This window comes from Acanthopagrus latus, chromosome 23 (genome assembly GCF_904848185.1).
Source record: "Acanthopagrus latus isolate v.2019 chromosome 23, fAcaLat1.1, whole genome shotgun sequence".
In the NCBI taxonomy this organism is placed as follows: domain Eukaryota; kingdom Metazoa; phylum Chordata; class Actinopteri; order Spariformes; family Sparidae; genus Acanthopagrus; species Acanthopagrus latus.
In genome coordinates, this window is record NC_051061.1 from 8,035,463 (window position 1) to 8,048,947 (window position 13,485).

Sequence of the window (13,485 nt, forward strand, 5' to 3'; positions counted from 1 at the left end):
GGAGGATATTTCTCTGAACTTTTGAAAGTATCCGCGAGTGTTTGTTGCTTCGGTGTCTTTGCCTGTGTTGCTTGAGTGAACTCGTTGTATTTTTTGAGCGCCGTTGGACTACTTTCGCTTTCTAATGTAAGTCATTTCCACACTGCAGGCATTTCATCCACATCCCTAGTTATAATGCAAGCGTGTGCTTTTATTTGTGCGTGTATGTTAGTGAACTTGTGCGCACGATGATGAAGCCGAGCTAAATCTCATGATGTGTGGGCTGCTGAAGAAGCAGGCCTGTACTTTCCTCCTCACTTGACTCAGCTGATTGGGGATCTGACTCTCTTCTTCCTCTTCTGCTTCCTCTTTGTCTGACCCAATCCAGGAATCATTTGGATCCCTCCCTTCTGCTTTCTACTCATGACCGAGTTTCAACACTGTGGCTTTGTTGTAGCGGGACTTCAAAATGACATTATTGACTATATCAATCAGAGGATATCGTCTCTTTAAAAGTAAGTGTGCATGTGTTTGAGTCGGTATTCTGTGACTGTTTTCCTTTCACAAACCGATATAGTTTCAAATAGTTGTATTTAGGGTAGAAAGGCCACACATGGGACGAAAATGCTTAACTCAAAGTCAAACTGAGCAGATTAAAAAGTCATTTTTTAAATGTGAAATAAGTTTAAAATGATACTAAGAGCATTCTATTCAAAATGTACAATAAGTCACACAACTAATTCCAGTCGAATTGCACATGGAAACGTTGAGTGTAAACACAGTTCTCAGTTTCACTTTCACTATGACCCCTTGGCATGAAGCCAGCCTCACTCTGGTATTTTCTGTCTGTCAGGTTGGAAACCACATGCTGCCGACAGGAGGGTCAACATCATCACTTGAAACGGGGAAGGGGTTTGGAATGTGCTGGGGGACTTTTTATCGGCTTGTCCTCACTGGCTTGGTTTCATTTTCTTCCTCGTCTGTAAATAAGGATCACTTTTGTTGGACGCTTTGTTGGAGCTTGAAGGACTTTTCCTCGGGCTGTGTTTTTTGAGTTATATGAATCAGACAGATCCTGCTGCAGACATGGATGAAGAGACTCCCCTGCTGAACAGAAGACCGGCATCATCTGAATCCCAGGTTGGAAACATTGCACTTGTTTTAAATGATCTCTAAATCTCAGCAATAGCTCATAGATTTAGCTTGTGTATGACTGATTTAATATGAACAAAAAGATAAATTCTCCATTTTTTGTATTTAGTTTTAGTTTTTTGTATTTAGATCAGGGTCCAGTTCCACAATGATACCAAAACAATAATGACTTACTTTTATGCTTAATTGTATTTCTATTCTTTCTTAATTCCTTTATTGATCAAATTTCAAGTGTAAAATTTCCCATAGAAATATACGATTCAAATAATCAAACTGAAATATGATCATTTTTACATCTCAAAAACGAGGCTTGAAAAGCTTTCTTGTTCGTTGTTATCTTAGAAAAAGCCCAGCCTCTCTACCTCAGGATACCTCAGAGCTGAGAGCCATGTTTGCACCAATCAGTGACACCTGATTGACCGACCACAGCAAAATGATCAAGCAGAGCAGCAGAGCTCACATGCTCAGGGCATCCTATAACTGTTAAATTATCACAGAATACATTTTTGCTGGAGTGAGTGAGGGGAGCTAAGTGTCTGCTCGGTCATCCAACTTAAAACATCAGCTGTAAAAAATGAATAAAAAAAACAAGGCAGGAAATTTCAAGTCATCGATTTAAGTCGTGAGTCATGCTCGTGTGCACACAGCTACATGGACATCCTCCCCTCATTACTGACCCACAGAAATGCCTTTAAATAGATCCTACAGTCTGAATCGCATTTAATCAGGCGTGTCTCAGGAGCGCTATGCAGTTTTGGGGGAAGACAGTTTAATCAGGAGAGAAAGACTTCCACTGACTGATTTTTCAGTCGCTGAATAAACAAACTGACCATAAAGGACAACACAGTTTCATGCTGTTTTATTTTGTTTATATGTGGCAGACCCTGCCACTTTTGTAGCTTCAAACAGTGTTCTGGGGACCTTATTTTCCTCTGAGAACAGTTTGTTTATCCTGAGCTTGTATTATTACCTCATCCATATTGTAAGTATTAAAATCCTGAATTTGATTTTGCTCTCCAAGACTACACAGTGCACCTTTTAAGGTAAATGATAATTTTACTTTTTAACCCAATACAAAAGAGCAACTGCTGATGTTGATCAGCACAGGCATAAAAATGCCGTGTTGTCACCTCCTATAATTTGGTAAGCATTGTGATGGCAGTAAATGCGTTTATAGCTTGTTTAGTGATGACCCCGATCATAACTGACTACAGGATCAGTGGTCTGACTGATCCTGCTATCACACTTTGAAACTTCCCCTTTTCTTATTTCTGGTACAATATTAGTCCTTTCTGCTGTAAAGAATTTGATGAGTTCATTTTGGGGTTTTCTGCAGGTTTACTTTAAGTTGACCTGGAAACAGTACAACACATTATATCTGTGCAATAAAAGACTTGACTCAGGAATCTATCAGGCATCAGGTGCATATCTTTTTTTTATCTTTTAATTACACTAATTCATTTCTATAGAAACAATAATATGTTTCTTTTTTATTCAAAACAAGGATTTATTTTTTTAGAGAGAGCAACTTGCCTTTAACCCAGACGCTCTGTCCGAGAGCAGCACTGAATCATAAAATAGAACTACTGTGTACTGTATGTAGCTTTAACTGTTCCACATCCTTCCACACTAGATCAACAACTCCAAACTGTTCCTGGCCGTTTTCTCGGCCGTCCTGGGGAACTTCAGCTTTGGTTACTCCCTTGTTTACTCATCCCCGGTACTGCCAAAGCTCCAGAGCCCTGATGCCGACCCCCGGCTCAGAATGGACCCGAAGCAGGCTGCCTGGTTCGGCTCGATCTACGCACTGGGGGCCGTAGCGGGTGGGCTGGGAGCCATGCTGTTCAATGACTTGATTGGACGTAAACTGAGCATCATGGTGTCCGGGGTGCCGTCGACTATTGGGTGGGTCTCAGTAACAACACACAGCACTTTTTACACCACAGTAGGTGTAGGCTGATTATCGGCCCTGGATGATTATCTGGCTGATTTTTTACAAGTATTGTTAAAGTTGATTTTCTGTCAGATTGAAAATAAAATAAACAAATTTAAGAATGTGCTACTACATGGTAACATGATTTGTTGCACTCAATAATATTAATCTGTAAAGTTACTAGTAAACGTATCAAAGTACAGTACCTTTAAAATTGTACTGAAGAACTGTACTTGAGTAAACTGTACGGGTGGAAACAGAGTTGGATTTTTATTGTAAATGAATATCGGTCCCAAATATCATAATTATCATAATTTAAGTCTCCTTGATTTAAAATAATCGGTATCAGTATCGGCCCTAAAAAGCCATACCGGTTGACCCCTACTCCACGAGACTTATTTGACAGCTAAAGTAACAACTCATTGCCTGCCTTAAGTGCCCTAAATACCTCAGGCTGATTAGCCGTGCAGTTGTAAGTAAGTCTTCTGGGAATGACATGCCAGTAAACTCTTTGAGGAGATGAGGAGGATAACACTGGCCTCGCCCTAAAAGGTAGAGCACGCCAAAAAAATAAATCAACAGGAGGATGAATGAGATGTCAGTCAGGCTTACGCCCCCACACACAGTCCTCAGAGGTGGCACCTGAGATACACCTGTGTCAGCCATGGCTTTCATTCAGTTACAAAATAAATGATCACTTGCAAATAATAAACTTCTGAATGATAACAATAATATGTAGTTGGAATCTGCAGCCAGTTATAACATTATTGTTTGGCTTATGCACTCTAATGCATATGTAACATACGACGACATAACACTGACAGCACCACTCTGCATGTTTTTGCTGGATTTAGTGGAATTTTTGCGCAGAAATGCCATATGAAATGGACAGAAATGTAATATAATGTAATTAATTTCGTTAGTCATGAATGTGTAATCACCTGAAACAACGAATCGCTGTGTTTTCATCTCCCTTGATTAGAATGAGCCTTTTATATATGGAGGGAGGGTACTCTTCCATTGGGTCAGCCATGTTGCATTACTATGTTTACGTTATGCTGTAACTTACCTTTTTTGTCTGAGCTGTTTGAAATCATTTTTGGTTATATGTACATTCTTGTTCTTGTTTATAAAAGTCTATATAGTCATGTCAGAAATCCCAAACAACTGAACTGTACATCTAAAACAGCAAGTGGCCTTCTGTAGCCTTCTGTATTCTGAATAAACTGAATGATATCTACCGTGAGATCCAGAGGTGGGTCATGATGTGTATGTAGGAGCCTGCATGTATTGTTTGTTTTGTATGAATTCATCTGTATATACTGTGTGTGTGTCTCAGGTACATGATACTTGGAGGGGCTATGGACCAGTGGATGCTCCATGTGGGCCGTTTCCTCACAGGAGTTGCCGGCGGGATGACCGCAGCATCCATTCCTGTAGGTTGCTATGGTTACAGAAACTTTCCTCAACCTATTTTACCATTTCTCTCTAAAACAAAACAATTTTACCCATATCCAACGATCCTGACAACAACTGTGTAGATAGTTATGGTATTATTTCAGATGTTTTCACACCTATATTGGCCAGAATTCAAACCACATGTCTCAATGTGACTGAATTTATGTCCTTTGTGTGTTTATGTCACAGGTTTACATCTCAGAGATCTCCCACAAAACAGTGAGAGGAGCTCTGGGCTCCTGCCCGCAAATCACTGCTGTGTTTGGGTCCTTGTCCCTCTACGCCCTGGGTAGGAACATACCAAAACTGCTGAGTTCAAATAGCACAACATTTTATGTAATCTATGTTAAACCAGTTATCTGCCAGAGTAACAAAACAACACCACCAAATGGCAAGATAAGCCCAGAAATGCAACAGCTTCCATAGACCACAATGCAACGTTGTCTTCATGATGTACAGGTCTGGTGGTATCGTGGCGGTGGCTGGCAGTGGCAGGGGGGCTGCCAGCCGTGCTGATGGTTGTGCTGCTGGTGTTCATGCCCTCCTCCCCCAGGAGGCTCCTCTCTCTGGGCAGGGAGCAGCAGGCTGAGAAGGCCCTCCGCTGGCTGAGAGGGAAAGACTACGACACACAAATTGAGCTCCGAGACATACAGGTAAGAGTCACAAAACAACTACATGTGTCTGTAATAACTTAGAGAAGCAGTTAAATGGACAACTAGCGTTAAAAAGGTGGTAACATCACACTCACACAGTGTCTCCAATGGTTTACCTTCTTGAAGCAAAGACCTTTTTTGTTTGAGTTTTATAAATAAATAAAGTATGTTTATGTGTCTGTCTGTGTGTTTCCCAATACAGCACAGCATCAGCACACAAGTTAAAGTCACATGGTCGCAGCTGGCCACACCCATCTTCTACCAGCCAATCCTCATCGCAGTGATGATGCGTTTCCTGCAGCAGATGACGGGCATCACACCCATCCTGGTCTACCTGGAGACCATCTTTTCCAAATTCCAAGTCCCCCTGGAGCCCAGGTTGGACATCTACTCTATTTATCTATATCTATTTTTAGATATTAATGCACTTTTTTTCTCTCTCCTTTGGTTATTTTCATTGTTTTACTTTCAATCATGTCATTAACCTTTCATTTCAATCACGCAAAAATTTGCTGAATATTTTCTTTTTAATGACGCAAATAAATTTATCTGCCCTCAAGCAATGTGCAAAACACAAATTTCATGGTGTTTGGTCTGTTAATTAATTGCATTATGCTCCAGATTTTGACCCATCCATGTCCTATGTCTGTCAGGTACGATGCTGCTCTTGTGGGTGTGGTCCGCATCATTTCTGTTGCCATTGCAGCTGTTTTAATGGACAGGGCGGGACGCAAAGCCTTGCTGTACACGTCAAGCATGCTGATGTTCGTGTCCAGTCTGACTCTGACCATGATCTCCCACACCACAGCTTGCCCTCCAGTCCCCGTCCCTCCTAATGGCACTGTGAGTCTGGACTACAGCCTCCAAAGTGACGGTGGAAACATTGCAGCAGGCATCATTCCTGTCATCAGCACCATGGTGTTTATATTTGGTGAGTTTTGCCAGCCAGTCGTGTTGTTGAAAAACCATGCTTTGACTTGATTGGGCCCACTGCCAGGAAATTCACTTCAGATATTTAAAGGTCTGATTTTGACGAAAGTGATCTTTTATGATAATAGAACACGTCTAGGTGATATATAAACACCTTCAAAATGTAAAAGCAGCCTTAAAGAGGAAGGAGCTAAAGTAAAGCATTCTGATGGAGGCTAAAAACACAGAAGGTGCTGCAGCAATGGACGGCATCAGAAAAATAGTGTTTTTTTAATATTAAAGCACATCAACATTTTCAGTAGACACCCAAATTAAAGGAATGAACCCGAAAACGTGCGTAATATGGAACCTTTGACTTGCAAGATGTAACATCTGCTGCGAGAGTTTGCTCAATTAATAAAAATAAACTAATAAAAGTACACAACTCAACAAATATGTCACAAAGTTCAAAGACATTTTAAAGCAGAAATGTTAGGTATTATGTCTTGAAAGTGGTTGAATTGTCATAACTTTGGTGATCTGGTCAAAATTTCAGTTTGCCCAATACTTCCACTGTATGGTGCACTCTACGGTGAACACAGTAAACACTATACCTGCTGAACATCAGCATGTTTGCTGTGTCGGTGTGAGCCTTTTAGCACACCAACATTAGCTTTCAACTCAGTGAATTGCTGTTTTCAATGCAGCTTTTGGTTCATTCCAGCTCAAATTGCCAATGTAAGAGCAAACAAGCACTTGTAAACACAAGTGTACAGTTAATTTGTTTGTTGGGCAAAGGTTTGAAAACCTGTCAGGCTTGTGTCTTTGTATTTAACAAAGCTGCTGCGTGTCTTGTTTCAACATGTTAACTGTCAACTGTTATGTCCTCAGGTCATTTTATTATACTTAGCTCAGCATCACTAACTGCTTTCTGTTACACATCAATGTCCTCATGCTCAGAAAACCTGTCTCTGCCTGCTTCGTTAAATTGGTTTCAATTATATTCTCACACCTTAATTAATTTGGGAAGCTTTTCAGACTTACGATGGGGTTATGCAGTGCTTTATTGCTAATAAATGTCTTTTTGGTCCATTTTTCATACAACATGAGTATTTTTAGTCAATTAACAAAATGCACCTGAGTCTGCATGGTGTGACCGTGCCCTAACAAAGTGCTCCACGTGACATTTTGTGCTTTAATTGTACTGTGAAATCACCTGCATGACATGCGCTGATCACTTTGTCATCACGTTGTTGGTTGTCTCCTAGGATACGCCATGGGATGGGGCCCGATCACCTGGTTGCTGATGTCAGAGGTGCTGCCGCTGGCTGCCAGGGGTGTGGCCTCAGGTCTGTGTGTGACTGTCAGTTGGTTGACGGCCTTCATGCTCACGAACGTCTTCACCATCCTGGAGAACCAGTACGGCCTGTACGTGCCCTACCTGTTGTTTACGGTGGTGTGCGTGCTCTGTCTGCTGTTCAACGCCGTGTGCATCCCAGAGACACGCGGCCGCTCACTGGAGGAGATCGAGAACTATTTCAGGACAAGACACGCGTTCACCATCAACCGGAGTCCTTCCACTGCACAGTCGAGCTGAGGCCTAAAGATCCATATTATAAAAGAATGAACTACTCCCATGGTTAATCTTTGAAACACCTGCGGTAAAGTGATTTTTTTCAATTTAAAACGTAACCATCAGCTTTGACAGTCTGAGGGCAGAGGGTGTTTATCAAACAAAATATAAAGCCCTTTGAGAAAAGGACTACAATAATTATTGAGCACATATGGAGCGATATATGGCTGAGTTCAGCAGACTGAAAACAGTTACCATGAGGTAACTGCTCATACATCTCACTGACAATCATGTTATAGATAATAATATTTGTATATATAGGACTACATGTTTCTTTCTCCCCCAATGATGTAACACAATATGTATTTTGTCCAAGGTTACTGTAATTAACTTACCCCAAACCAAAAATTAAAACTAGCTATGAAACTAGCTAACTAGCAACTTAACATATTTAACATAAAGATATACAGTAAATGCCATTAGTTTTATTTTTCGCAAATTAAGTCAATTATGTCAACACAACAAGAATGAGGAGAAATGGATGCATATGTTTGTTGACATCAGGATGTCTACATGACTGTGGCTTATATTCCCTCCCAATAAAAAGAAAACTGACATCGAAGCTAATAATAAAATCAAAAATGTCATATTTATAGACAAATAAAAACTAAACTGAAACAAGCAAACCAACACTGCCTACTAGCTGAAGCGAAACTGACTTGAAAACCAAAACATTTAAAACAAAATAAAAATGAATGAAACATGGAAAAATACAACCTACGTTACATTTGTTGCCTAAATAAAACCATTGTTTTCAATTATTGTGTTCTTTAACATGTATTTCTGCTATAGTAACAGTCTTCTGATCATATCACATACCTCAAGTTTATTTTGCATGAGTTTAACCACATTGCTGCTTTTCTCCTGAGCTCTTACATCTATTAAAAAAACATCTTTTATCATTGATTTTTTTTTTCAAGGTTGTAGGGTGTCACCTACATAAACACCATGATCAGAAAAATCCAAATCCACTCCAAACATGAAACCCTGTGCTTTAGCTCAGTCTGACTGGCTGTGCAGGGACACTGTAGCTGTTTCAGGTAATATTGTGAATGTTTTATTGATTCACATCAGATCTTAACACATCAGCTACTTGATCCAAATATGTATCTATTATACATAAAAACAAAAAAAACTCAATACAAACATTCATCTTCTTCTCAGGGCCTAAAAACAGGACTGAAAGTGGTGCTGCCAGCACACAGTGGTGGCTCAGCAGGCCAGGTCACATGCCACAGTGTGCTATCATAGGTTTGAGTGTGACTCACGGCTGGGTCACTGCCACACTATCCTCCTGTTGTCTGGTATCTTCCTAGAATTAGGTGACTAAATCATAGCGGCTAACAGACGGACAACTTAGATGTGTCTTTGTGCATGTGACTGCACCTTACAGCAGCAGCATGTTTATCAGATGCTTTATGACATATTTAGTATGGGAAGCTAGCTACTATGTTAGCTAAATGAAGCTATAATCATTTATTTTACTGAGACTAATAGAAAGACTTTTGCACACTGTTAAACATGTTCTTAAGTACAGGAAACCATTAATCAGCTCCTTAGACGGGACACATGTCTGGAATGATCACTGAAGTAATACCTTGGGGCGACGGCCATAAACACATGCACATACTGCTGAAAGATACATGTTTGTGTAGTAGATCTGTGCCTGCGTGTTTGCAATGCCGGTGCAGCTGAGCTGTGTGTCGAGTATGAATATGAATCCATTTTGTCTGAGTATTTCTTTGTAAATCAAATTTGTCCTTTTTTTGAAAAAAAAAAAAGAAAAAAAAAAGTTAAACACCATTGAAAGTGCACAGTTTGGTGTCTTATTTTCTTTCATTTTTCTATAAAGCAAGATTGATAAGTTCCAAATACACTGGTTCAAAAAGAGCTAGTCTTTTTTAAAGTCATCCACCCTTTGAAATATTTACAGGCCTCTTTCCATATTGTTGAAATATCTAAATTGAAAACAACATTGACTAATTACACCACACAACATGTGTATCCAATCTAATACAGCGACATGTTCACGCTGTTCTTCACATCAATAGGTTAGAGAACTGAGACTGGTAAAGACATAAACTAGGTCATAGATAGACAGTCAGATGGATAAGAAGAGCGCCAGATAGCAAAGACAGCCTTAAACTTCCGTTCACTGAGTATTTATATACCTGCTGAGTCACAGCCTATTTTTATTTTCATGATTGTACACACCTCCTCCATTCTCCTCCCTCCGACTCTCTATCAGTACCTACCTGCTGCCTTCAGTGGGTGACGTTTTTTTCTCCACTGTCATCAGAGATGCTTTGCTGCATTGTTAAAATGGGTCTTGCCAGAGGTCAGACTTACGATTTAATTTATTATAGACAACCAAGGCTTTATTTAAAACATAGTCAGGAAAAGTCAGGAAACCACTCGATAAAATTAAGAGAGGAAAAAAACCCTACTTTGTGATTTCTCTGCCTCTTAAATAATGAGGTATACTACAAGGCTCAATAGTAGGACCACATCAGTAATCATTACACACGTGTGGTGTTCACCTCAAATGTTATGCAGATGATACGCAACTATACCTGACAAGTAAGATAAATTATGTCATTGGAATTTTTCTGCTGTAAAACTAATATATGTTTATGATTTTGATGAATAAAGAGTCAAACAGTCACAGTGACAGAAAACTCAAAATGATATTTAGTCAGATTTTCTACTTTAAGTAACTTTCTAATTAAAATTGCTAACATTGGACTGATTCTGTTTCTTGCTGGCACAGAGAGAAATATGAGCAATGATCATTTCTCACCTGTTTACTTATTGAAACTCATGAATTAAATAGTTTTCTTGTTTCTAGCTACAGTGAGGGTCATTATCAGAAAATGTGACGATTAATTGTATTCGTGGTTTCAGAATACGTGGATGAAATTCAGTATTATTATTCAAATGTTAACAGCACCACGCAAAATGTGTTTTCATCTCTTCACTAGCAAGAGTTGGATATTGAAAATGTATTTATCATTACTCCTAGCATATACATTAGTACTGACATAAACATGGTGTCAACGTTATTACGGACTCAACCTCTGCCCTGTAATCACTTCATAACACACACACCTCTCTCGATGGATGGAATGTAAATCTCTGCAAGGATTGGTCCATTCTCTGGAATGTTGTCCATCAGGCTTATCGAAACAAACACTCACAAACACACACACACACACACACACACACACACACACACACACACACACACACACACACACACACACACACACACACACACACATTATCACCTCACCCAGTTGACATCATAGACAGAGGCAACACCCCAAACTTTCACACACACCTATACATGTTTATATCTGAAAAACTAAAAATGTGTTTCGGCTCAGCTTGTGATATTCACACTGTGATATTTGAGATAAAACTGTAACTTCACCTTAATTTACCCCCAGAGACTCCAGATTTATGGGGGTCACTGATCAAAATGTTGTTGTAGAAACATAGTGGACGCGAGTTAATAGATGCACCATTAATACTTACATGCAGATATCATTGTACTATAATCTGACTTACTTGTAACATTTGGAAGCATGTTAAGTCTGTAATGATAAAAGGTCAGTAGGATTGATGTGGTCTGCTTTTAGACATGGAAGACTGCTGGGTTTTCCCACTGTCATTGATTCAAATTGCTCCACATAATGGAAATCAAAGTTATTTTATGGTCTCCCCGAACATACAATACATACAAAGTGTGCCTCAGGCACTCAGGCCACAGGCAGCCGTGATCCAGTGACCAACAGTAGAAAAATGTGGTTGAACTGGCCTGCTCCCAGCTGACGGAAAGAAAAGGCAAATCTCGCCAGACATCTTTTGGAGCTGAAAATTTTTGACGTTAGCACCACAGAATGAAACAGGTTTGTATATTTCAGCCTGAAAGAAGATGTGAAAGGTTTACACAGAGGAGCGTACTCAAAAGGCATATTAGGCAGACTGGATAGCCAAAGTCATTCATCACCTCCTTTAAACAATGTCAAGTGATTTTTTTGAATACTGACAAACTGTAAGTGCTTTGTGTGGTTGTCTGTTTATGATTTCCTTTTATGGTTTTTGTTTGAAAAGAGCAAAGATTCCATTTTCATTTGTAGTCTCATATCAGTCTATACTGAGAAGTTTTGCACCACTAAAGCGGCTAGAAGGAGAGCCAATGTCTTGTCAAAAATATCCAGTGTTGAAGCGCTTACAAATGTTGAAACCCAGTATTGAACATCAAGACAAGGCATCTTAGCATTCATCACCCAGTTGTCACACCATCTCCTCCTCCTTTTGATGTGAAAATCTGATATAATCATAATGTGATATGACACATACTGTAGATGTCATGTGAAATGCATCCAAATTTGTTTGCAGAAATGTAAAAAGCCACCAGTTTATCCTGCTGACTTTACTGTTTCTGGGCCTTGATCACTTTTTGCTGTGATACAGCATTACCCATTGAGTAATTCTGCACAAATTGGGGCCAAATATTTCTTTAGTGTATGTTTGGTCCAGTGTGTTTCTGCTCTGGATGGTTGAAAAAAGATAGTGTAATAGTGTAACTTTTGCCCTAAAATACCGTAGAGATCCAAGGACTTTAGCCTGTGGTTCAGTCTGGGCTTTCTCAGCCCAGTCACCAGAATAAAATGTTGGCATTTACATTTCTGCAAATCATGTACATGTTCAAATTTCTACATTTCATGTGTCTCATATCAAAAGTTCTACAATCAATCATGTTATGTTCTGATCACATGTACATCAAGGTGGAGGGTATAATGGTCTTAGGCGAGACTACGGCCAAGCAAGCGATCAACGCTAATTTCAACCTTTGTGTGAGACTAGTGGATAATTTTGACAAGACGTTGGGACATTTTCCATCCCTGTTAGTGGCAACCAAAAAGACCAAAGCCTTTTGATGAGACAGACAGGAACAATGCAGAGACTTGTTATTGGCAACAAAACTGGATGTTTTTGATGAGGTCTCAGGACAATATCCAGCCATGTTAGTGGCTACAAAACCGTGTGTTTTTGAGGAGACACCAGGCGATTTCCCAGTTGTTCTAGTGGCACCATAACCAGATATATTTCACATGATGTCCCTGTATTTTTTACCGCCATGTTAGTAGCAAGAGTTTGAGGTCAGAAAAATTACCAGCCGTGCTTTTTGCAACAAAACCAGATATTTCTGATGAGCCATTGGGATATCTTCCAGCTGTGATCAGAACAACAAAACAGGTTGTTTTCCAGCTGTGTAGGTGGAAACAAAACCAGACATATTTGAGTAGACATCAGGAACTATTTACAGACATGGTAGTATCAACAGAACCAGTTAAACCAAAACATGATGTTTTTCAATGTGGCTCTTGTGCCTTAACCTGAGCACAGTGTTGTCACATCAGAAAATGTAAAACTGAATGTAAAGAAATGTAAAAAGGCAACAGAAAAGAAAAAGTGTCAACTGTATTTAGCTGATGATTAATAAATTATTTAAAGCGACATGTATCCCAGTATTTCCCCTTTCCAACAAATAGTTGAGGGAGAACAAGAAGTTCACTGGTCTCAGTGTGGAGCTCTTCCATGCTGAAAAACACACCTGTGAACAGCATTCAATTATTACAATTTGGCGGTCACTGGTCAGAGTTTAAGTGAATCAAGAACTACGATGGCCTCTCAAGTCTGTGCTAAGTCAGACTGTCAGCTGTAGGGATACAAAGCAGCCAGAGAGAAACTGGTTATTG

The 13,485-nt window shown here is 39.7% G+C and overlaps 1 protein-coding gene across 1 annotated transcript; it reads left to right on the plus strand.

Annotated features, from left to right (window-relative positions):
• On the plus strand, window positions 1-9,497 carry slc2a6 (solute carrier family 2 member 6). The gene is made up of 10 exons (XM_037090112.1): window positions 1-126; window positions 368-494; window positions 833-1,119; window positions 2,765-3,036; window positions 4,404-4,500; window positions 4,712-4,811; window positions 4,982-5,175; window positions 5,378-5,553; window positions 5,829-6,106; window positions 7,353-9,497. The coding sequence occupies exons 3-10, from the start codon at window positions 1,039-1,041 to the stop codon at window positions 7,679-7,681; spliced, it is 1,527 nt and encodes a 508-aa protein (XP_036946007.1). The 5' UTR covers window positions 1-126; window positions 368-494; window positions 833-1,038; the 3' UTR covers window positions 7,682-9,497.
• The last annotated feature ends 3,988 nt before the right edge of the window (window positions 9,498-13,485 follow it).

What these genes read in the sequence shown, in the direction of transcription:
- slc2a6 (XM_037090112.1), top strand. Translation starts at nt 1,039, where the DNA reads ATGAATCAGACAGATCCTGCTGCAGACATGGATGAAGAGACTCCCCTG. An exon ending in CGGCATCATCTGAATCCCAG is followed by an intron (nt 1,120 to 2,764) that starts GTTGGAAACATT and finishes CTTCCACACTAG; the next exon opens with ATCAACAACTCCAAACTGTT. An exon ending in TGACCGCAGCATCCATTCCT is followed by an intron (nt 4,501 to 4,711) that starts GTAGGTTGCTAT and finishes TTTATGTCACAG; the next exon opens with GTTTACATCTCAGAGATCTC.